This window comes from the organism of the source record quoted next, unplaced genomic scaffold (assembly GCF_019419815.1).
Source record: "Pyrus x bretschneideri cultivar Hongxiangsu unplaced genomic scaffold, Pyrus_bretschneideri_v1 Contig10, whole genome shotgun sequence".
In the NCBI taxonomy this organism is placed as follows: domain Eukaryota; kingdom Viridiplantae; phylum Streptophyta; class Magnoliopsida; order Rosales; family Rosaceae; genus Pyrus; species Pyrus x bretschneideri.
This window is the reverse complement of record NW_025999391.1, coordinates 2,812,639-2,837,345: the sequence shown is the minus strand read 5'-3', so window position 1 is coordinate 2,837,345 and position 24,707 is coordinate 2,812,639. Positions and strand designations below refer to the sequence as shown.

Here is a 24,707-nt window from a genome sequence, read left to right as displayed (position 1 = left end):
TCATTTGCCACTTAGTAATAGAGTTTAGTGGTATTCATTTTTACTTCACTTGCAAGTAACAGGTCTTCGATTTGATTCTCGCTAATCGCCAAAAGCGAATTTGAACCATATTGCTAGCCCATTGGAAGACTTAGCCCACGCCTCTCCGTAGTATTGAAATATCATGTGCGCAAAAAAAAAAAAAAAACCCATCTTCGTGTGCTTAAGGGCAGATATAGTCATAAAGTCCTATCCTTCTAACCATAATTCGAAAAGTGACCTCCAGATGTGGCCTGAAGAAAAGATACTCGTTAAGCAACCAAGAAGTGTAAAACAAGGTGTGACATCCCACATCGCCCAGGGGAGTGATCCTTAAATGTATATTCCCATCCCTACCTAGCACGAGGCCTTTTGGGAGCTCACTGGCTTCGGGTTCCATGGGAACTCCGAAGTTAAGCGAGTAGCGCGCGAGAGCATTCCCAGGATGAGTGACCCATCAGGAAGTTCTCGTGTGAGTTCCCAGAAACAAAACCGTGAGGGCGTAGTCGGGGCCCAAAGCAGACAATATCGTGCTACGGTGGTGGAACGGGCCCGGGAAGTGATCCGACCCGGGATGTGACAATTTGGTATCAGAGCTTAACCCTGGCCGCGTGTGTGCCGACGAGGACATCGGGCCCCTAAGGGGGGTGGATTGTGACATCCCACATCGCCCATGGGAGTGATCCTTAAATGTATATTCCCATCCCTACCTGGCACGAGGTCTTTTGGGAGCTCATTGGCTTCGGGTTCCATGGGAACTCCGAAGTTAAGCAAGTAGCGCGCGAGAGCATTCCCAAGATGGGTGACCCATCGGGAAGTTCTCGTGTGAGTTCCCAGAAACAAAACCGTGAGGGCGTAGTCGAGGCCCAAAGCGGACAATATCGTGCTACGGTGGTGGAGCGGGCCCGGGAAGTGATCCGTCCCGGGCTGGGATGTGACACAAGGGGTACAGTTTGACAGATTAGGCATTCTATTTTGATTTTTCCCCGATCAACCAACCTAAACCTTTTATAGTGAGTAATTTGTCTAACCTAACTTAGGAAATATGACGAGACTCATTAAATCTGAATTAAAAGTTTAAAACACCTTTTGTGAATTGAAACGCAACCTACCGAGCAGACTGCAAAAATATACAAAGAGATACGAAGTCATCTAGTCTGAACATTCCTTTCTTCTTTTAATCAAAGCTCTGCACAATAATGAATAAGCGATATCAAACCATCTCAAGCCTTGAATAAAGCCTTTAGATTTCTCTTTTGGGGTATAATATTTGAGTAAATGAAGCTTTCATCATAGCAAACCACCGGACAAGCAAAAGGATTACAATAGATCCGTATGTAAAGAAACAAATCTTACCATCACTAAACAGGAAGCACCGCATCCACCTTCTTGTTTCTTTATAGACAAAGTTGCATATCCTTGGTGGTGAAAGAAAACAATGCTACGGAACAAATTTCACAAGCAACGTTGAGATTCTGAATTTCATCTTCAAAATCAAATGAGATGATATACCTCCCAGACTCTGTAGAAAGCAGGAGTTGTAAGAAGTAATTCGAAAATCAACAAGTTACTAGGATCACAGATAAAACCAAAACAATTACAATAAACCAATCAAACAGTTAAAGGGAAATAAACTTATCTTCTGAAGTGGAGGAAGAAGAAGAAGCCATGACTGCTAGGGTTTCATAAGTAGTCTTCTGCACTCAAGCAGCCAATAGTCCTTGCTATCAAATAGGGTTTTAGCACGAGATAGGATAATACTGTGAGTGCAGGGACCTCCCTATATATATCCATACTCCCTTGATATCAGGCCTATTAACTGATACCTTGGATATTCCAAACTGATTAGGGTTTCTGTATAGTTCTCATAGGTATTGAACTCTTGTCAAGTCTTGATAAGGTTACTTGAATATAATTGCATGTTATTAGGACTCTTAATCTTAGCCAAGTAGGATCGGAATTTCCTCAACATGATAAAACATACACTGAGCTATCAGTTTGTCGAGAACAAGAACTCATGCTTCTTGACACTCACATCTTACAGGAGTGTCCAGCAAGAAGTCGATTTTCACCAATGCCTGTCACAGTAGTTGAGCAATTGAGAGTTCAGATAAGAAATAGCATATAAGAGAGAGGCCGGAGGCCAGGAGGAACAACCTTCCTATTACAGTAGTTTCAAAAGATATATAGGCTTCAAGTTCCAGACACATTTATCACACATGATTTATCAGCAATGTATCTAAACGCACAAACTTCTCCTTTTTAATCCAATACAAAGAGAAAACCAGATATTACCTCTTGCACATCATCAGGAACAAGATAGCCACGATTAGTTGTAGCCTAATGTCTATGATACACATTAAAGTGCACGAATTATGAAGAAAACATGAACCGCTAACCACGGCTTAAAGCATCTCGCTTGATTACTAACCGCAAGAGCGCTCTGACTACCATCGAACCGTCGTCGCAAGTTAGAGGGAAGACAAAAATTGGGGATTTCGGGAAGATTAGAGCGGAGGGATTGCCCGAGAAGTACCTTTTCCGGTATGGGCCGAGTCGACTCGCGCGAACCACTAGTTCTCCATTTTCTTTTTCTCTGTGAGCGTGACGTTGACTAACTCGGTGTTTCTCTCTTTTATTCAATTTTAAAATCTTCTCGAAACGCGGCGTTGCGCGCCGCTTCACACGTTAGATTTTTCGAACCAGGATCCTCGCCGGATTCATTCCCTAGATCTAGGAATCATGCAATCTTGTCAGTTCATCGTATATTGTACGGTCATAAATAATTTAAACTTTAAAATTTAAAATTCAAATATAAATAGTACCTAACGAAAACTAGCCACACGATATACGATAAACGGACACAATTGCGTGATCCCTAGAATCCCTAGGGAATGGATCCCGCGAGGATCCTGGTTCAGATTTTTCAAGGTGATTGGTCACCTATCATTATATAAATGATAAAATATATATACTAAAAGTTTAATAACTTAAAAAATAAAATTTTCCATCATTTTTATCATAACAATTAATGTATACCACTTGTGTTTCCGTCAGAATGAAAAATTTCTCGCTTTACACAGTTTTATGGGAGTGTATTCAATTGGGATTTCGAGAGATTTTAATTCTTTTAATGAATCCAGGGGTATTTAGTTAAAATTTTAAAGAAGTTTATAACAGTCATGATGTATTTAATCAGAATTTGAATTTAAAGAATTTGAAAATTTTGAGGAATTAGAGAGAATTGAAGAGATTTTGTATTGTATTTTAAGCATTCACAAATCTTACATCTCCTCATGAGATTTCGAGGAAATTAAATCAAAATTTTACATAAAATTTATACAAATCAATTAAATTCTAGAAAAATCCATAGATTTATAAATCTATTAAAATCTCTCAAATTACACCTCGTTGGTGTTTTACAGTTTTACACTTTATAGTTTCAACTTTCACTTTCCTAAAAACAGAAAAGAAGAAAAACATAGCCATTCCACTTATTCCGTTGGAAAAAAGTGTCACGTGCCGCGTCCGTGTTAAGTTTCAGATGGGTTTCTGTAATGCGAATTTCGTGAGGTTTATAACGCTGATTTGATTCTGTGATAAGAAAGGATCTCCTCTCTGGCTTTCTGGGCCAAGTCGACGAAGCTCTCTCTGTAAGTAATTTCTCACCCTTTTCTTCCATATTTGCTCCCGCCGTAGTAAAATCGGATTTCTTTGGTTAAATTGATTGCGCCAATCAGTTCATCTGCTTTCAGTTTCTTAATTCTCTGTTTGGTTGCTGGGAAAGTGTGGGAAAAATGATTTAAATTTACTTCCTTTTATGTTTTCGACTTCAATCTTCGGAGTACTTGTACCTAAATGAGTTGACTTTTATTACAGTTTTTGTGGAATTCCATCTTCTATCTGTTATCTGATTGATCTAATTGATTTAAAATGTATATAAAAAGTGACTTAATTTTTGTTTTTTGCACTGTTGACTTCTGAACTGTTTAATTGAATTGGTTATCGAAAAAGCTGATTTTTTATTTTATTTTATTTATTAAAGAAAAATGATTCTTGAATGCACAATGTTGATGGGGTTTTATTGCTCATCTCAAAGACTGATATATTCACTTTTGGGGGAACATGCCTAGCATTTTTTCCTGTGCTGATTTGAGCTTCAAGTTTTGACTGAGTATGGTGTATGAGGGTTGGTCTGAATTGACGAGCATATATTTTGCGTATGCAAATGTATACTAATTTAGGATTTTGAGCATTGTGGTGGTATGATCTCATGATAAAATGTCCAAGAATATATGATTTTTTATTCTTTCGATTCAGTATCATGACTCAGTTGCAAAGCACTAAACATCGTAGTTAAATACTTGCATGCTAGTGGTTTGGTGTAATGGTAACTCATTTAGAGCTTAGGGAATGGTGATCTCCGAACAAATTATGGCATTTGTTTTCGGTTTTCCATGCACCCTTTTACCGATTTTGTTTCTTTGTCATTCTGTCTTTTTATACTACGCGAGAATAATCTATATTAAGTTGTGTGCTAGGTATCTATATAATTTGTGCTCTCAATTTATGCTTATTATTCATCATCTGGGTGAACAGGTCCATATTCTGTTGTCTGTGGTGATTCACCACCTAATGCATATGTTTGTGATTTGATAATTCCATTATGCTGGCAATATTTGAGAATATAGGCTGGTCAGAAGGAAATACGGCTGATGAAGATAGCACCATTTCTCGAATTCATTACCCAGTTGGCCTACACACCTCCTACGTGGGCAAGTCTAGTTTGTGGTGTATTTGTACTCATCACTCTTACCCTTTCAATTTATCTTGTATTTGAGCACCTTTCTGCATACAAAAATCCTGAGGTATTTATTCCCATAAATTGTATTTAATATGCATGGTTCTATTGTAATGTTTATCTGGTGCATTTTTCACATTTTGGTTTGTGTGACCCTTTCAGGAGCAAAAGTTTTTAATTGGTGTTGTCCTCATGGTTCCGTGCTTTGCAATAGAATCAGTAAGTTTTTATTTTTGTTTTTGAAATTTAATTTTGTTTGTATTTTTTTTATTCAAGCCTCTCTTTGGGTTTATAGGTAGAACATATATTAATCTTAAATGTCCTTTAGATATAGTTTCTTTAACCCACACTTGTTTTAGACAATGGTTATTAGTGTAGATCATTAACAGTAAGTGTTAAATGGACAGAGGGGAGAGAAAGGGTAGGAAAAGTAGTTCAGGAAAAAGGGGGTGGGGGGACTTATGGTGTTTGTGTCTGCACATATGACGTGTGCCTGTGGTTCCCTAGGAGAACCTTATATGTAGTTTGTTGTTTAAACCTTAATGTGCATGGTAAACGGTGAATTGAAATTTAACATACGAAAGATGATGAATTTTTCAATTGTGATTTGTTTTTGTTTGGTTCACAAACATCCATGTTTCTTTTGGACACATTGGGAAGATAATGAGTTGAATATACATGTACTGTTCATTAAGTTTCTGTTAATTTGGGAAGATTAAGTTCTTGTATTAGATTTGAAAGTGATCGTTGTTTCTTACTATTGAATTAGATGTACAGGTATGCCTGTGTTACAGACAGAAAAGTACTCTTCCTCTGATATTTGGTATTTTTTTTTTCCAGATTCTAATTTGGTGTTCTTTTCAGTTAGTATCTTTATTGAACCCTTCGATAAGCGTTTATTGCGAGATTCTACGGGATTGCTATGAATCCTTTGCCATGTATTGCTTTGGAAGGTACCTGGTTGCATGCTTGGGTATGTCCCTTTCAAGAACTTTTATGGCACCATTGTTTATCTATAGACACTTTAGCTAACATGCTCATTAAAATTCAATTTTGATGGGTTTGGAATGTCATAATACATTAAATGGTTATTTGGATCTCAAACTTGAATTTCACAAAAGCTTTGGAAGTACATGTTCATGTCTAATACATGGTTATTGAACTGACAATCTTGTTCTGATTGTGGACAAGATTGCACTGTTCATGGCAGGATTGGCCTGTTGGCTGCAATGTGATAATAAATGTTCTTTGGCTGTTCTTGCATACACATTCAGCTCTCTCTCTCTCTCTCTCTCTCTCTCTCTCTCTCTCTCTCTCCATGCACAAATAAATCTATTCTGCATATAAGAATCTAACATCAGGGCCAATGTTAAAATTTTAAGTTTCCAGGGCCAATGCACAGACAAGTAAATACCTTTTCTGCACAATCTTAGGGTTTTAAGTGTTCAGGGCCAATCATATGACAATCATGTAGAATTATCACAGTTGCCATCTTTAACTTAGTGTATGTGTGGTAGTTTCAAATAATCCTTGTTTGATGGGGTACATATCTATCCAGGATATTTTTCATTTGCAGTTTGTAGTCCTTTCGTTTTTAATAGATAAAGAAACTTCTTTACTTCCGTAGTTTATATTTATTCTGCTTTTGACATTGCCCGTTTATATATATATATTTTTCTCTTGCTAAGGTGGGGAAGAGAGGACTGTTGAATTCATGGAAAGGGAAGGACGTGCAAGTTCTAAGACTCCCCTATTAGAACACAGTTCTGAAATGGGAACTGTTAAACATCCTTTTCCAATGAACTATATCTTGAAGCCATGGAAACTTGGCCAATGGTTGTACCAAGTTGTCAAATTTGGAATTGTTCAGTATGTATGTTTACCATCACTTAGAGAATTTTTATTTTATTTTTTGTACTGGCCATTGTTTCTTGTTCTCTAATTCCATTTCCCTTATATAACATAAATTCATTTTTTATTCTTGGACAGATGTTAATTAAGTCTCTCAGTGCTATTGTAGCAGTTATCCTTGAAGCTTTTGGTGTATACTGTGAAGGTGAATTTAAATGGGGATGTGGGTAAGAGAATCTCAAATGATTATAGGAAAAGCATTTGTAATTTGAAATTATCATGTGATATATTTGATAGGATAAGTCTTATTTTTTGGCCCCTAAGAAGCTTTTTGAACTATTAAGTATTGAATTTCTCATGGAACTCTTGCATGTTACTTATACTGATTATGTATTGATTGTGTCAATTTGCATGTGAAGTAGACGCTCCTTAGGGACTTGAAAGTTTTGGGTATATGTTGTATACCTAGAAATGAATCTTCAGGAATTCTGCATGTTGAAATAACCTCTAAAATCTCACTAAACACACTGTAGATGGTGGTTAACATATGATAGCTCATTTTTTTTGCCTGTTGCAATGTTTACGGGTTTGTCAATTGATAGAGACGCAAAATGGTCACGTGATCTTGCTTTAGTTCTTTTAAAGTATGTATTTTGAAAACAAGCAGGAGAGGCCTGTCAAGACCTCAGTTTCCGTAGCCATAGCCTCTTTCTTTGAACCTTTGACTTATGTTATGGCATCAGAGCTTGTGGGATTTTGCTAATTACTTCTTCTGTTTTAAGAGCTTGCGATATTTTGACTTATCAATTTTCCTTCTTATTATTTTGTTGATACCCTACATATCTCGTTCTCCTACAAAAGAATTGGATAAATATTACTTAATGAAGTTTAACTCATAAAGAAATCTCAACATCATAATTTTCTTGTGCTTGCAGGTATCTTTATATTGCGGTGGTTCTGAATTTTAGTCAGTCATGGGCTTTGTACTGTCTTGTTCAGTTTTACACTGTTACAAAAGATGAACTAGCTCGCATAAAACCGTTAGCCAAGTTTTTGACATTTAAATCAATTGTGTTTTTGACATGGTGGCAAGGTGTGGCAATTGCTCTTCTCTATGCCTTGGGTTTGTTCAAAAGCCCTATAGCTGAAGGCTTGCAGTTTAAGTCAAGTGTTCAAGACTTCATCATTTCTATAGAGGTAGAATCTTTCATTGGGTAACACAGTTTGCATGCCATAATTGTGTCTTTTCACTGACTATTTATGTCGTAGTCTTTTAAATGGTAATCTATTCTTCCTTAAAACTTTATGAGTTGATTTGGTCTTGAGAGATTATTATTCCTCATCTGAAGGTGTTGCTATAAAATTAAGGGTTAATCGGTCGACAAAATCATGACTAATAGTTTTTTTTTCTTCTCAATTCTCATTTTATTCTGCTAGTAGTATTCTGTATTACACTGTCTTACATTTCTCAATAATGTTACATAGGTTACGCGACAAAAGATTTATTCATTTTACCATCTTTATGCAACATATTTTAGTTTGACAGTTCTGTGTTTTCACCCTGCACAGATGGGCATTGCTTCTGTTGTTCACCTATATGTTTTTCCTGCCAAACCTTATGAGACGATGGGAGATCGTTTCCCTGGAACTGTCTCTGTTCTTGGAGACTATGTATCGGCTGACTGTCCTTTGGATCCGGAGGAGGTTAGGGACAGTGAACGCCCCACAAAGCTACGCCTCCCCACTCCTAACATTGATGCCAAGAGTGGCATGACCATCAGAGAGAGTGTTCGGGACGTTTTCATTGGTGGCGGGGGATATGTAAGTATCTATTCAGTTGTACATTATGTCAAAAAACATTGGAACATAGCTTCTGTTGAAAGGGTTATTTTGATATATATTAAAACAACTAGTGTTACACCTTGGTATAGCCAATAAGATTTGTAGATTGCTGTTGATATTGGATGTGCACCGTAAGACACTGAAAACATGTGTAAATTGCGAAGGCTGCTAATTGATGTCTGTGGTTAGGTGATAACTGTATGCGGAAAAGAACGGATACAAATGTTTCAGATTGAAACTGTTCTTTTTTTCTCTAATATGTTTCAATATGTCCAACCATCTTTTGAACTGAAAGATAGTTGGTGTCTACATGAAACCAGTTGATTGTGGGTCATGGTGTAGGCTTTTTTAGTTTGGGTTCTGAATCTGCTCTTTGCGTGGAATACAGATTGTGCAAGATGTGAAGTTCACAGTAACACAGGCAGTGGAGCCGGTAGAGAAGGGGTTCACCAGGTTCAACGAGAAGCTACACAAGATCTCCCAAAACATTAAGAAACATGACAAGGAGAAACGAAAGGCAAAGGATGACAGTTGTATATCAGCATCACCTACACGGAAGGTGATTCGTGGGATAGACGACCCTCTCTTGAATGGAAGCATGAGTGACAGTGGGGTTGCAAGGGTAAAGAGGCCTCATCGCCGCAAATCTGGATATGCTAGTGCAGAAAGCGGGGGAGAGAGCAGTAGTGATCAGAGTTATGGTGGGTTTCAGGTAAGAGGCCGTCGGTGGGTAACCAAAGACTGAAGAAAGGTCATGGCTATTGTCTCTTGGGATGCTGTGGCCCGTGGGTTTTGTCCATTGTTATTTGCTCAGCGATATTTTCATCTGAAGCTGTTGCCTTTTCCCTTTTTTCGTTCTTTTTGATTCATAGAGGATGGCGAGAACTGTCGCCTCGGAGCCACTTTTTTGTTGGGGGCGTAAAAAATGTAAATGGTATCTAAGTTAGATGAAATATTTTATAAGGGTATGTAATTTACGCATTTACGTTGAGGACGGTAATTGTAACAGCTGAAATCAAAATTCTCTTTTTTGTTAGAGAAGGTGACTCAATCTCTTACCTTTTGTTCTCTGTCATATGCAAGAGCTGCAATTTTAATCTCAAGGACTAAAAGTTTATCTTAGTCAAGTAAATAAACTAGCCTCCAAGTAGTATTAGAGGTCCTCATTGTATTTGTATTATCTTCATTTGATTTTCACACCGAAAAGTTTCTCCTAATCAGAGTCGGCCCTGTAAGAGGCCGGAGCCCGGAGTTGACATCTCCTCCGGCCCCCAATTCTCAAGCATTGTTCAAAAATGGTCAATCAAGGCAAAGCCACTGTGATGAGTTGTATATATCACCGAAGTGTGAACAAATCTGATCATAAATGTGGCGAGCAACGAAAAATTTCAAAGTGATGGCAAACATGCTCTTAATTAGCTCATGCCATGTATATACTTCATTTAATCCTTCAAAATTACAACTAACACTATCCATAATCTTAGTTTTTGCCAAACTACAAACGAAAGATGAAAGTTTCTTCAGAGATGATACTTATATCACTGCCCGGAGCTCTGCAGTAAGCAGGGAAAATTTCCAGTGCTGTGATAAGATGAGAGGGTTTCGAACCGCTTGAATTCTTGATGACAGATCAGTGTGACTGGATCCTGCGTTTAGCTTGGCAGCATTGAGTATTGTCTGCAAGATTTGTAGGGTATCGTCGTGACTAACAACTAAGATCGTGCACCTGTAGATTGAACAAACACATGTAACAGACAAAGTCACACTTAGTACGCAGGCAAGAAAAGGTATGATTTGATTTAACCTTATGGCAGTTAAAAGTGGAAAGCCGTGACACAGCAGGATAAACCGACGGTCTTGTACAACTAACAGAAAAAACCTCTCAACTGAGAAACTGAATTGAATAATCTCTCAAGAACCGCAAACAAACTGAGTAATTACAGCTACAAGTTTTTCATCCTTATTTTTGAATTCTTAAGGTCGACGGATGTTTCTTTTTTCTTTAAGTAGAAATTATTCGGAAATAGGCTTTTTGAGTTCCGCAGCCACAACTAGACATTTTATTTCATGTCTTTGCAATGCCAAAGTGCCCGATGATATGCAATGTAGAGCATAAGAATAAGATGTTTCTATAATTAAGATAGATGTATTGCAAACATGACTACAATGCTGGAATAGAAAACGCGTATTTATACACACACCCTTGAAATTGTGACTCCATAGTTTCCATTGCTTCTGCAAGTCTGCACGCAACATCATCGACGCTTTCTCCTCCCTCTGCCGGTCTCATGAGTGGATCTTTCTCATCAAGAGCCCATATGTCGTGATACTATCAGCAAAGGGGAGAACAGAATTACGAGAGATGATCATAATAAGTTAGCACCACCTATAAACCCAACAATATAGACAAAGCCTTCAATCTGCCACTTTAATCAGTGAAAAAACTACACCAACACCAATGGACTTACTTTATCGTGTGACATGAGTCATACAAAGGACCAAAGAAGCATTTACGAAGATTTTCCATCACCTGTCCAGAAAACCAACAAATGGAAAAAAAAATCACAGGTTTGAAATCTTGAATTAGTCTTGACCATTGTAGTGTAATTACATTCGTTACAAAATCGATCAGCCGCGCTCCTGTCAAGCAGAAACCAATCAAGCTAGCGTTCCTTTTGGTGGTTTTTCGAGGACTATCTTACCTTGCATTGAGCACCCTGAAATGCAGTGTTCAAGACAGATGCAACAACTTGAGCCGTGTGAGTTGTTCTCGAAAACGGGAGTAGCAAATCCGAACACTATCAAGTGGTATGTTCTTTTCCTCAAGTACCTGCACAGTGCACATCTACAAACTACTCAAACTCCCATTTCTTCTTTCCATCAACATTCCGGTTTTCGGTTAAATCTTCAACCCTACCAAATTTTCAGTCCCTAATTCACATTTCCTAACTTCCATGAATTTTGCAGACATAAAGATTCATACTTTTTGAAATGTGAAACAAATTGCAAAATGATTAAAATCTTAAAGCAGAAAATAGTACCTTTTGCCTTTTGGAATGATTGTCCAGATGATTGTGCCCGACTTACACCTTCTGGCGCCAACTGATATTCTGGGCGGGTACCATTTTCCTGTGTCAAATTCTAAATACTCAAAAACTACAGGGCCAAACAGGTAATTAAGGAAAATTGAGGGGGCAAAGAGAAAAAACAACCATGGAAGAAACAACGATGCCTCTCTCATTCGGAATGCTCTTGCCGTGCCTCAGCAGTCGGCACCCGGTATCTGTTCCTCAGAAACGGCGTCGTCTCCGCCATCTCCACACCCACCGCTACCGCACTCCTCTCCTTCTCCTCTTCACACCCTCCACTTACGTGTATGTTGTTTTATTGGTGGGCCTCAACCAATGAACATAATTTTATTATAAGTGACGTGGCGGTCTCCTATTAGCTACATAGAAATCTTCCTCTGATAACGGCTGTATACGAACAATATAGACCCTCACATTTGCAGAGCTGTTTGGAATTCATAAAATTTGAAGCGAACAGAAAATTGCTAGTGAGAGTGGATCTGTGAGTCTTTGCTTCGCCGGAGGAAGTAGATTTCACGGCCATGGCACTCAATCTGCGGCAGAGGCAAACAGGTAAAATTACTCTTTTGCCCTTTTAGTTTCTCTCTCCAGATCTCTCTGCCTCAATCAAACCAAGGAAGCAAAAATTGAAAAATACTGGATTGAATCGATAACCCATTTAGCTAATAGAGAAAACCCAGATGAATTATTACCGGAATTACTATTATAATTGATGAAATGTGTTTATTTTTATGTGGGTTTTGTGCGTTGAGTTTGATCTGTGATATTGGTTTCAGAGCTGTGACGAAATTTCATTTAATTTGCTCGATTGGGTTTGTTTAATTCTGCATAATTGTTTCGGGTTTTGTGTAAATTATTGATTTTGATATGTGGTTTGTGGATCCAGAATGTATTACCCGCATGCTGAATCTGAACCAACCCGTTAATGCAACCGGTATGGCCAATGAAGAGGTCTATAAGATCTTGATCTATGATAAGTTTTGCCAAAACATACTCTCCCCCTTGATCCATGTCAAGGACCTTCGTAAGCACGGTGTGACCCTGTACTTCCTGATTGACAAGGACCGAAAACCCGTCCTTGATGTGCCTGCTGTCTACTTTGTGCAACCCAGCCATTCCAACATTCAGAGGATCATTGCTGACACTTCGAACTCGCTGTATGATAGCTTCCATCTGAACTTCTCGTCCTTGATTCCCCGCCCACTGCTCGAGGATCTGGCATCTGGGACTTTGAATTCAGATTCAATTCATCGGATTTCAAAGGTGCATGATCAGTACTTGGAGTTTGTTACACTGGAAGATAATTTGTTCTCGTTGGCACAGAAGAACACTTATGTTCAGTTAAATGATCCCAAGGCAGGGGACCGTGAGATTGAGGAGATTATTGAAAAGATAGTTGGTGGCTTGTTCTGCGTTTTGGCTACTCTTGCTGTTGTGCCAATTATCAGGTGCCCTCGTGGGGGTCCAGCTGAGATGGTAGCATCAGCATTGGATCAGAGACTTCGTGACCACTTGTTGTCGAAGAACAATCTGTTTACTGAAGGTGGAAACTTCGTGAGCTCTTTCCAGCGCCCCATATTGTGTATATTTGACCGTAATTTTGAGTTATCTGTGGGAATACAGCATGATTTTAGGTACCGGCCCTTGGTGCATGATATTCTTGGATTGAAGCTTAATAGGTTGAATGTTCAAGGTGATAAGGGTGGGATGAAGTCTTATGAGTTAGATAGCTCAGATCCCTTTTGGGTAGCAAATGGGTCTCTAGAATTTCCGGAAGTAGCAGTAGAGATTGAGACCCAATTGAATAAGTATAAGAGGGATGTTGATGAGGTCAATAGACGAACTGGTGGGAATGATGGAGCTGAGTTTGATGGGACACACATGATTGGGAACACAAAACATTTGATGAGTGCAGTGAACTCATTGCCAGAGTTGACTGCGCGGAAGCAGGTGATTGATAAGCACACCAACATTGCAACTGTGTTGTTGAGTGAGATCAAAGAGAGACTGCTCGATTCTTTTGCTAAAAAGGAGTATGACATGATGGTTAGAGGAGGCATTGATCGCAGCGAACTTTTAGCTGTGCTTAGAGGGAAAGGGAGTAAGATGGATAAGCTGCGGTTTTCAATCATGTATCTTATTTCTTCTGAAACCATTAATCAACAAGAAGTGGAAGCAGTGGAAGCAGCCCTCAGGGAATCTGAGGTTGATACCAGTGCATTTCAGTATGTGAAGAAGATCAAGGCGCTGAATGTCTCACTGGCATCAGCAAATTCTGCTAACAGAAGTAACATAGTCGATTGGGCAGAGAAACTTTATGGGCAATCAATAAGCGCCGTGACAGCAGGTGTGAAAAATCTTTTATCCAATGATAGGCAGCTAGCACTAACAAGAACAGTGGAGGCCTTGGTGGAGGGGAGGCCGAATCCAGAAATTGATTCCTATCTTGTGTTTGATCCTCGTGCTCCGAAGTCAAGCTCAGGAATAGGTAGCAGCCATTTAAAAGGACCTTTCAAGGAAGCTATCGTCTTCATGATTGGAGGTGGTAATTATGTGGAGTACGGGAGCCTACAAGAGCTTGGGCAGCGTCAGCAACCTGTCAAGCATGTTATATACGGAACAACAGAAATACTCACAGGTCAGGAGTTTGTGGAGCAGCTCGCAGTACTGGGGCAAAAAATGGGATTGGGTGGTGCTCCTACTCCTCCTCCTCCTTCAACTCATTGATACGTAAATCCTGCAGTTTAGTTGTTATTTACACCTGAAAGATGATTGTGAGAAGCTAAGAAACCATGTGGATGAATCTGCAGAGGACTGCTATGCTCTCTGGTTTTATTTGTAAGGTCTGCACGGTGGTTCCATACGAGATTCGTCAACTTTCTATCGGGATCAAGAAGAAACCAGTTTTATATTTTGTTATAACCAGAAGTTTTCAGAATCACATACTTCTGTATTTCATTGATGTGTACTTTCTATGGTTGGAAGATGAGTTTACCGATCTTACCCTTTAATTCTTGTTGATGTTTCTCTAAAAACTGAACTTTGTAATATGATATTTTAATTTTTATTGGTGTCTCTCTAAAGACGAATTTTTACTGATCTTACTCTTCTTTGTTTCTAGTAATTTTAGTTAATAGATCAAATGAAAACAACGAAAATGATTAAACAAATGAGTGTAAGAGTATAATGACGGGTTTATCATTCCCTTTAGTTTACTTTCTGTTAAAAATACATAGAAAATACAATAAAGATTGTAGGCATCAATAAGGATATAGGAGGGTGAAGAGTAGGGGTGGGTTCAAAAAACCGAAAACCGAAAAAAACCGACAACCGAACCGGACCGAGGCCGAAAAAAACCGAACCGCAAAAAAACCGAACCGAAATTTTCAAACCGAACTGAACCAAATCTGACCAGTTCGGTTTCGATTTTTGAGGCTCGGAAACCGAACCGAACCGATATATATATATATATATATACTTTTTTTGAATATTTATAAATAGTTTAGTCATACAATTATAACAAAACAGAACCTGTTGCCAAGTTGGTTTCAATGAAACTTTACAAGCTGGAGGCATGGGTTCGAACCCTCATGCCTTCAGGATTTGTGAGGTTATTTTTAATTTTTTAATCTTTTTAACAAAACCCTTAAACCTTTATTGCATTTGATTTTGTTAGATTATTTTAAATAACATTTTAATTAGTATCTTTTCTTTTATTATTTCTATGTAGAAATGGCAAGTGGAAGTTCAAAAAAAGGTGATATGTTGCCCCCTAGGCCACCCAAGCGTTAGCAAGCAAATTGTCGTTGAAAAAGTACGTGGATCACTCTCATTGTAGGGCACTTGAAAGTTGAAATTTGGAATGTTTATTTTAGTCTTTTAGATGTGGAATACTTGAACTTTGATGTTTATTTTAAGTTTGGACTTTTGGAAGATTTAAACTTTGATGTTTATTTAACTTTGGACTTTGGAACACTTGATTATAATTAAACTTTGAATTGAATGTTTATTTTCATTGTCTTTGAGTTGAGACTATGATTATATTAGAAATTTGGAATGCTTATTTTGAGTCTTGACGATTATGTTGAAATAGGACTTATTACAAAAATGGATGCAAGTTGTTTTCATATACTTTTTTTAAGCTACTTGGGGGAAAAAAAAAAAAAAAAAAAAAAAAAAAACCCGAACCGGGCCGAAACCGAACCGAATACAAACCGAACCGAACCGAACCGAACAGTAATTTCGATTCGGTTTCTGATTTTTGCAAAAAATCGAACCGAACGGAACCGAACCTACCCCTAGTGAAGAGAATGATGCGGAAGAAATGCATGTGAAATGGTACAGAAAAGTGAGAGGTCTTAGATTCTTTTTCTTTTTATTTTCATTCTCTTTCCTCTCTTTCTTTCACACTTTGTTTTTTATCTTATTATTTTTATAAAAAATCAATATAAGATGTTAATGTGATTTAACTGTAATTTTTTATATAAGAGGAAAATGAAAGGAAAAGAGATTAGGAGGGCCTCCAACAAATTTAGGCATGTACCCTTCAAAAAAGGAGCACTGAAATTATTAGGACAATAAGGCAAGTCAAACCTAGTCCACCCAGAAATGCAAATTAGAACGTGGCATTATTGCAAAAAAGTCCTCCAACGTCCTCATATTTTCCGATTCCCCTCCCTAGTCATTCGCCCGCTCAACTTCAACTCCTCTGCAGCTAAAGTCGACCCTTCGCAAATCCGACAACCTACTCCGTCCAGAAAAACCCAAAACCCTAACCCTCAGCCATGGCCCGCCGGACCCTCCCGATCTTTAAAAACCTCACGCACCGCCCCACGCCGGCACCATTTCTTCCCAAACCCGTCCCGAACACCCGATCCGTCACCTACATGCCCCGACCCGGCGACGGTGCCCCTCGGCCCGTAACCCTGATCCCCGGCGATGGAATCGGCCCGCTGGTGACCAACGCCGTCGAGCAAGTCATGGAAGCGATGCACGCCCCCGTGTACTTCGAGCGCTACGACGTCCACGGCGACATGAAGCGGGTCCCGCCGGAGGTGATCGAGTCGATCCGGAAAAACAAGGTGTGCTTGAAGGGCGGGCTGAAGACTCCGGTGGGCGGCGGCGTGAGCTCGCTCAACGTGCAGCTGAGAAAAGAGCTCGACCTGTACGCTTCGCTAGTAAACTGCTTCAACCTACCCGGCCTCCCCACCCGCCACGAGAACGTGGACATTGTCGTAATTAGAGAGAACACCGAGGGCGAATACGCCGGGCTCGAGCACGAGGTCGTCCCTGGCGTCGTTGAGAGCCTCAAGGTAATCAAAAACCCAAAATTCAATCTTTAGCTCTGCAGTTTTTTGAAAATTGGGAATTGATTGTGAATGTGTTAGGTGATCACCAAGTTCTGCTCGGAGCGAATCGCCAAGTACGCTTTCGAGTATGCCTATTTGAACAACAGGAAGAAGGTGACTGCTGTGCACAAAGCCAACATTATGAAGCTGGCTGATGGGTTGTTCTTGGAGTCCTGCAGAGAGGTTGCTACAAAGTACCCAAGTATTAATTACAATGAAATCATCGTGGACAATTGCTGTATGCAACTTGTTTCGAAGCCCGAGCAATTTGATGTGATGGTAATGCGACTTCAGCTCAGAATTCTGTTTTGTGAATATGGTTTTTATATGTGGAGTGTGGATGTGTGGCATGATTAAAGTTTTATTTTTTGCTTTGACTAAGTGTGGATAATTTGGTTTAATTTTGGACTTGGTCTGACATCGGTTACTAGGATTTTGTTTGGCAGATGTGTCTGCCTAGTGATTAGGAGTTTGTTTAGTAACAAATTCTGTCCTTCTCTCTTGTATTTAAGAGCTTGGAATAACTAATAAGACGTTAGTTAAAAAATGCATTGGAATAGACTTGCTGCCTAGATGGGGCGGCTGCCAAGTAATTTAATTTTCATCTCACCCTGTTCTATTTTCCTTTTACGCTTTAGCAAAGGCATCTTGAACTTGGGTTGATTCGATTTTAAGCAAAGTTCAGATTTCTTGGAATGATGATCTGCGACTAGGAATTATTGGAAATACTTGGTTGACTGCAGTTGACTGGATTGTGATGAATTTGCAATTACTGGTATTCGCCTTTAAATATTATTTGGCTGTTGAAACGATGCCAATGTGAAAAGTTTCGAGCTTTGGAGTTTCTGTGATCTGAATTGTGAATTTGTGAGATGTATCTATGATTTGAATTGTGAAAGCCATTTCTAATGTTTAGTCAAGAAGTGGTTCTATTCTTATCTTCTTATATGCTTCAGATCGGGTTTGACCCGTAATACAAAGGCTGGATATAAGATGAAATATTAGGTGCTTGTGATATGTCAGAATCGTCTGTTGAGAATCTTGCAAAGGCTCATACGCCAACTGATGATGCAAATTAGACATTCTCTTTTACTATTAGTTTTGGTTTGAAGAAATTATGTATTTTAAGTGGAGAATTACTTCATAGTTTGGGCTTGTCAACCTTATTGGTGCCTAAAAAGTCAAGACCGGCCAGCATTGAGCTACACTTTGGGCTAGTAGCTCTTGTAGGTATTATGCTATTGTGATAACCTATGAAGAAGTAAAAGAGTAAATGGAAAAGAGTTTGAGAGTTTAAAACCTGTGAGTCACATCAAAACATTGACTGAGTTTTTCAAGTCTGATGTCTATTTGGAGTTGGTGTGGTAGGTCGAGAAGTAAGCATAGAAAGATAGTAATGCTCTATTTAAAGCCGGGAAAAGAAGAACAATATGGATGCGCTCAAGTGAAATATCAGCCTGGATTCATATAGTTGAATAAAACACGAATAGTCCAATAGTCTGTTCATACCTTGTTTCCTAATGTGAATTCCTAGTTCTGCTGTTTTAACTTGGATCAAAATCTTGTGTTTCTAATGAGTTTGCTTCTTGTTTCATATGTTGATCATGAACTTGGTTTTTTCTATTCCTTGGGAGCTGGTGGGGAGGGTAAATTGAATCTAGGACTTGGTATTTGCCCTTGTAATCTGGGTTCCAAATGGGAAGTATCCTTTCCACAAAATGGTAAGACTGTTCATGTGGCACTTCCCAGACCCCACACTGGCAAAAGGCTCTGTTTATTAGATCATCTTGCATTTGAGAAAACGTATTGATCTGGGCCCAACCCTCAGCTTCGGATGCTTCATGCTTGCTCTTCATTTTAGCCAAAACACCTATCTATGTCGTTGAGCTAAAAATGAGTTGTCTATTGAAATTTAAAATAGATGTTGCCTGGTTTCGAACTTCACGGTTGGTTATATGTGCTACTTTTTTTCCTGTCCCATTTACAGAGGTTGTTTCATGTCTTGCAGGTCACTCCCAATCTTTATGGAAATCTAGTGGCAAATACGGCAGCTGGTATTGCTGGAGGCACCGGTGTCATGCCAGGAGGTAGAAACTCTTGTTTAATTTAATTGATTAAATTATGCTTCCAGGCCTTGCAAATTTTATACCGATTGTTTAAGTTGTGTTTTTTAATCAACACTGTCATGATATATCTACTTCATCCCTTGATAGAAGAAAGATCATTTGCTAGCTTTAAGCGCTGAACCCCACTTATAATATATCTTGTTCTTGTAGTCGGTTTCTTCTAAAAAGTGCCTCATTATCTCTTTGGTAACTACAGGAAATGTGGGTGCTGATCATGCTGTTTTTGAGCAAGGTGCTTCGGCAGGAAATGTCGGAAATGAAAAGTTGTGGGAGCAAAAGAAGGCCAATCCAGTTGCTTTGCTTCTATCATCAGCAATGATGTTGAGGCATCTCCAGTTTCCTTCATTTGCTGATCGACTTGAAACAGCGGTGAAGCGAGTAATATTAGAAGGCAAGTATCGGACAAAAGATCTCGGAGGAGTCAGCACTACCCAAGAGGTCGTTGATGCCGTAATTGGTAAACTGGACTGATTGACGGGGAACATGTCAATTGCGTTTACCTGGGCTATACTTCAGACTGTTGATTACCCAACGTTGTCACATGGTCTGGTTTATAATGGTTTCTTCTACACTGTTGGTAGGTTATCCTACATCTGTCGATATGCAATATTTTTTTTTTTTACCCTATTCGGGAATAATCGGAATTGATCCTAATAGCGATTCAGTAATAAAGAATATGCAAGAGTCCCACTGTTTAAAGTTTCCGATTTGATGAGATTGGGTTATGTGGCCTGAGATTGGGTTAAGCATAGTACAGCTATCAGTAACCTGGGGACGGTTTGATTAACATCATACAGAATTCTACTGTTAAGGCTAATGCCTCAAATCGTATTGTAAACGATGGAAGGCGCCTTCGTAGGCGAAGGCGGACAACCGTTCGGGAGATACAGTAGGTTCCCTTGAATTATTGGAAGCCATCTGAAAATGAAACCAAAGAAACTAACAGAATGACGAGAAGCTCTCTCTGTTCTTTTCAGCTACTAGGGGGCGCTTGGATTCAGAGAAGCATATGCAAGTAGATCCACATTGTTTTCAAACAAGGATGTCCTTTCTTCGGTTAGACGCAACCGTGCTTCTATTCCTCTGCAATCTCTTTTGATACACCAAAACAAACGTATTCCTAGGCAAAGGCACCGGCAAACCTGCACCGGCTTGTGCATCCAAAACCGGATGCGTTACAATATTTTGTTCAAGATCAACACCAGCCCATTAAACCCAGTCCAAGGTCAGGTGCAAAGGAACTAGATTGTTCTAGTTCAAACATGCATGAGATTATTCTAGAAGATTCTAGCAAGCAATCACCGACATGTGACACCGACAAGACGTGAAGTGACAACCAAATAAGAAGTATCTTAGAATAGTATGGTGTGACATAAAGTAAAGAATCTATGTGTTGTAAAGTATAAGTATGACTAAAGTAAAGTGTGATGAGTTATAAAAGGAGACACTCTTCTATTATTGTAGGAAAATGTCAAAAGAGGATGATGCATCTTGTCTCCTAAGTGAGGCTCGGGAGACTTCCTCCCTGGCCTATAAATAGGTGTGCTTGTGCTTTGTATTCCTCAGACCTAGTTGAGCATTCATACTTGGTTCACCAAGCATTTTAAGATACTTGATATCAGTAAAGAGAGCTTGTTTTTGTTTTTTGGAAACTTAAAAAGAGAGCTTGTTTGTATAACCTTTCTTGTCTAAGTATCTATTCTAGCTTGAGTCATCGTAGAGAGTAGCGATCCTGTTGTAAAATGGTCATACTGGTAGAAAGAATGTCCATGGGTAAGGGAGTCCATGAGCGAACATAGAAGAGGCTTAATAAGCTTGTGATTGAAAAGTTCCTGATGCCGACATGAATGAGGCTTGTGTGGGAATCCAACAGCTTCTAAGAAGGCATATGCTGTGTATAGTAGATATGGAGGCACCAGTATCTACTAACGCCGTGATTACAACTGGGCCTTCATTTGGTGGAGTTATTATCAGGCAAAGGCGTGGCCTGAATGAATCTCCCGGATTGTAAGTTGCCGGGTAAGTTAGGCATTCTACATATATATTGAAATGTTCCCATCTTCTCTATGTCAGACTATAATAAGTTATCATCAGGCTGAGCATGAGGCGCTTCTCAAAAATAGATAAGACCAAAATTCTGCACTTACATGGGACGATATAAATCGATGAATTTTACCCTTCAAGTCAGTTCTTTGAGCTCAACATGTTCTGTGCTACCTTGAACAGTAGTATATATATGAAAGTGTTATAACTTGCTTGACTTTGGAAAAATACAGGTTGTCAATGAAACTCAGGCTGAGTAACCCTATGCTAGGCTTGTTTCGTAAAGCAGTGAAAGATATCCCAGTAAAGGGTAAGTCCTCAATTTCAAATTGGTTGGGCCCTTTGTTAATTCATACATAAAAGTACTTGTAATGCTTTGAAGGATACACAATACCAGTTGGCTCGACGATTTTGCTTGTTACCCATGCTCTTCATTTAACTTCCAACACATTCAAGGATCACTTGGAGTTCAATCCATGGCGTTGGAAGGTACTCATCCATCTTTCAAACTTGAGTATACCAGTGACTTTTTTTTCAAATAACTTTCATTTTTGGGAGAACCTGATCACGATCACAAAGCTATCTGACAGCTAACTTTGTTTATGCATATTTATGTTTTGTATGGAATTAGAACCTTGAAAAATCCTATCAAGAAATTGATGTAGTTGTCAGGGAACTGACCTAAGGCTCATTACATGGGTTGGATCGAAAGCTTAAGGGAATTGACATTGCACGGCCACTACTATTACTGAAAAAAAAAAATAAAAAAGAAAAAAAATCTAAAAGAAAAAAAAAATATATATTAAGATAGTATGTGTAGAAGTATTAAATAAAGAGGACGAAAGGTAGGGATTTTAGGGATTTTAATCGAGTCTTCTTAACCATGTTGGTTCACTTTACACCAAAAGAAGTTCATGAATTTCTTTTTTTTTGGAATTTTAACGAAACACTCTTGGTACCATTCACTTTTAATGTTAATGACATTTTTACCTTGAAAAGTCACTCCTAGTACTATTCACTTACACATTTATTTTATCATTTTCATTAAAACTAGAGTTTTTGAGGACTTTTTGTTAGTTTTTCTTTTTTTTTCTTTTCCCTAATTGATTATGAATGGCTTAGACTTTGTAGTGGGATTGGTTGGAACTTTTGAAAAGATGTTCTAATTTTTAACATTTTCCATGGCTTGCGACTTGAAGTTGAAAATTGTCTTTTGCTTAAGTTTGTAGTTTGTTAGTTTTTAATTTGTTTTTGAGTTTTGTTTTGCTTGAGGACAAGCAACAAGCTAAGTTTGGGGTATTTTGATGTGTCGATTTTATACTTTATATTTTACCCTAATGTTAGTTATAATTTATTGGTTATTTTGGTATAACTTTGTTATGTATTTTTAATATAGGACATTCGACTTTCTCTTGAGCAAAAAGTAATCAAACGGATGAATTTTGGAGTGATTCTAATTGAAGGATGTTCGTGAGTGTTTCAAGATGATTGTATCAAAATTCCACATTTTTCTACGAAGCAGTTTGACCGTGGCAATGAAATAAAGGTCCGGCGCGTTGCTTTCCCAAATTGACGTTTCTGGACATTTTGGGTATTTTGAAGGTCAAGATGGTATATTTTGAGGAAGATTCCTTTTGAGGATTTGTTAGGAACATCTTAAGCTTTTAAAAGAGACATTTTGGGACCAAATTGAAGTAGATTTTGTTGGTCAAAAGATGGATTTTCTCTACAGTCCGAATTTCAGTTTAAATAGAAATTTTTTTATTTCCTAGTTATCTTATTCTATTATGTTTCTTAGTTTTTAGAAGACCTTTTCTAGTAAGGATTTTATTTTGTAGTGGAATAAATAAGGCTTTTTTAGCCATTAGGATTTAGGAGAAGGGGGAGAGAAGAACTCATTATTTTGGAGAATTTTAGACCTTTTACCTACAAGATGTTTTATATCCATGTTTTTAATAATATTTTATTTTATTTCCTAATTAACTTATTCTATTATGTTTCTTAGTTTTTATAAGACCTTTTCTAGTATGGATTTTATTTTGAAGTGATATAAATAAGGCTTTTTAGCCATTAGGGTTTAGGAGAAGAGGGAGAGAAGAGCGCATTATTTTGGAGAATTTTAGACTTTTTACCTACAAGATGTTTTAATCCATGTTTTTAATAATATTTTGTTTTATGATTATTCGTAACTAGTTTCGTTTGCTAGGGTGAGACCACGAGCCTTAGTAAGAATATGTAATTTCTTTTCAATTTACTTATGATATCATCCATGTAGGTTTTGAGTTATTAATCACCGATTCAACGCGTTCATACTATCTAAGTGTTTTAGTGATTGGCCAACATTAGGATATTTAGAAAAGCAATTTGATGCAATTTTGGCAAAGGGCTGTCCTGACTAAGACTTCTTATGGTTAGTATGTGTAACTTCTTAGGATGGACGACACGCCTTAAGGGTTATATGGTTTTTCAAAAGGTTTTCACAAAACTTAATGAGTCTTGCATGTTCACATTTGATCTGGACATTACAGACGGGTTGCATGTTAGATATACGTTCTATGTTGGAGGTTCCAAGTAGGATATATATTAGGAAAGCCTAACCTTCAAATATGCATGGGTAATTCATAAGTAATTGTAAGAACTACGTATGATTGTTAAGGTGACGGTAGAACCCTAGTGCTTAAATAGATTTTCAAACTATTTTCTTTTGTTTTATTTTTATTTTTATAAATTATCCATTTTCCTTATCAGGATCGGGACTAACAAGAATGGTTGGGACAACAAACATCCATCTCGTTCGTTTTTTGGATACCTGTATTAACCATCGAAGACGGTTGAAGTGACTAATTCCTACGGTTCGTTGGATAAATTTCTACCTCTCTATTTCTGAGATGTTTGGATTTTTCAAAACTCCAGAGACATCGCATTATTTTCGTATTCGTAATAGTGCAAAAAGAAGGCCAACTCCAAGTTGTTCAAGAATAGTGGCGTTGAGTTTCTCGACCCTTTGCCTTAGGATTAGTCATTGTGGAAAACAATTTTACTTGAGCTGCTATACTACGATAACCTTGTACTCTTGCAAGTATTTTTAAGTATTTTTATCCCTACTTTTGCAGGTAGTAAAAATCCTATTTGGAAATCTGTTGTCAAGATTTACAAATATTACGATTACAAATAAAATAAATGCCAGTGCCTCCCATAACCTAGCACACTGTTCATCTTACTTGTCTCCTCCAATCCTTGTTTCATAGCTATTCTCTTCTGAGTGTCTCAAGATGTACCTCTACAATAGTTAGCCCAACCCTTCCGCTTAGCCTCTTTAGTTCATTCTCCAAAGCATCCACATCCTCTCTCAATTTTTTGACTCGTCCCGCTCTTTCCATAAACTGCTTTTACTCAAAGCGGATAGTGTTGGAAAGTTGACTTTTTGTAATTAGTTTAGTTACCTTTTTTTGAGTCCTTATAATCAGATTGTAATTAGGTTATTTGATGTTTATTTCTTTCCTTGTAGATCATTCTTGTACATTATATATTTTCCTCCTTGGTGAGAATAATGATATCAGAAAATTAAGCCCCAAAGATAAGCCCTAAT

At 38.2% G+C, this 24,707-nt stretch overlaps 3 protein-coding genes and 1 pseudogene across 7 annotated transcripts; 3 read left to right on the top strand and 1 right to left on the bottom strand.

Annotated features, from left to right (window-relative positions):
- Positions 1-3,525: 3,525 nt before the first annotated feature.
- LOC103962420 (protein LAZ1) lies at positions 3,526-9,548 on the top strand. Of its 5 annotated transcripts, none has more exons than XM_048565447.1 (9): positions 3,526-3,675; positions 4,618-4,886; positions 4,982-5,038; positions 5,660-5,792; positions 6,508-6,692; positions 6,809-6,897; positions 7,606-7,867; positions 8,240-8,491; positions 8,901-9,548. In XM_048565447.1, the coding sequence occupies exons 2-9, from the start codon at positions 4,734-4,736 to the stop codon at positions 9,255-9,257; spliced, it is 1,488 nt and encodes a 495-aa protein (XP_048421404.1). In that variant the 5' UTR covers positions 3,526-3,675; positions 4,618-4,733; the 3' UTR covers positions 9,258-9,548. The 5 variants fall into 5 exon arrangements, with proteins under 5 accessions (XP_048421404.1, XP_009373392.2, XP_009373393.2 ...); XM_009375117.3 differs by having other exon boundaries at positions 3,529-3,675; positions 4,710-4,886; XM_009375118.3 differs by having other exon boundaries at positions 3,534-3,671; positions 5,684-5,792.
- Positions 9,549-9,815: 267 nt separating this feature from the next.
- LOC103962453 lies at positions 9,816-11,827 on the bottom strand (annotated as a pseudogene).
- A 165-nt stretch (positions 11,828-11,992) lies between these two features.
- Positions 11,993-14,668, top strand: LOC103962418 (SEC1 family transport protein SLY1-like). The gene is made up of 2 exons (XM_009375114.3): positions 11,993-12,153; positions 12,488-14,668. The coding sequence occupies exons 1-2, from the start codon at positions 12,123-12,125 to the stop codon at positions 14,326-14,328; spliced, it is 1,872 nt and encodes a 623-aa protein (XP_009373389.2). The 5' UTR covers positions 11,993-12,122; the 3' UTR covers positions 14,329-14,668.
- A 1,558-nt stretch (positions 14,669-16,226) lies between these two features.
- LOC125468865 (isocitrate dehydrogenase [NAD] regulatory subunit 1, mitochondrial) lies at positions 16,227-19,779 on the top strand. Its single transcript, XM_048565434.1, has 4 exons — positions 16,227-16,913; positions 16,989-17,228; positions 18,958-19,036; positions 19,272-19,779. Exons 1-4 carry the CDS (start codon positions 16,386-16,388, stop codon positions 19,544-19,546), a joined length of 1,122 nt encoding a protein of 373 aa, XP_048421391.1. The 5' UTR covers positions 16,227-16,385; the 3' UTR covers positions 19,547-19,779.
- The last annotated feature ends 4,928 nt before the right edge of the window (positions 19,780-24,707 follow it).

What these genes read in the sequence shown, in the direction of transcription:
- LOC103962420 (XM_048565447.1), top strand. Translation starts at nt 4,734, where the DNA reads ATGAAGATAGCACCATTTCTCGAATTCATTACCCAGTTGGCCTACACA. An exon ending in GAATTTAAATGGGGATGTGG is followed by an intron (nt 6,898 to 7,605) that starts GTAAGAGAATCT and finishes TTGTGCTTGCAG; the next exon opens with GTATCTTTATATTGCGGTGG. An exon ending in TCATTGGTGGCGGGGGATAT is followed by an intron (nt 8,492 to 8,900) that starts GTAAGTATCTAT and finishes CGTGGAATACAG; the next exon opens with ATTGTGCAAGATGTGAAGTT.
- LOC103962418 (XM_009375114.3), top strand. Translation starts at nt 12,123, where the DNA reads ATGGCACTCAATCTGCGGCAGAGGCAAACAG. An exon ending in TCTGCGGCAGAGGCAAACAG is followed by an intron (nt 12,154 to 12,487) that starts GTAAAATTACTC and finishes TTGTGGATCCAG; the next exon opens with AATGTATTACCCGCATGCTG.
- LOC125468865 (XM_048565434.1), top strand. Translation starts at nt 16,386, where the DNA reads ATGGCCCGCCGGACCCTCCCGATCTTTAAAAACCTCACGCACCGCCCC. An exon ending in GCGTCGTTGAGAGCCTCAAG is followed by an intron (nt 16,914 to 16,988) that starts GTAATCAAAAAC and finishes TGAATGTGTTAG; the next exon opens with GTGATCACCAAGTTCTGCTC. An exon ending in CCGAGCAATTTGATGTGATG is followed by an intron (nt 17,229 to 18,957) that starts GTAATGCGACTT and finishes CATGTCTTGCAG; the next exon opens with GTCACTCCCAATCTTTATGG.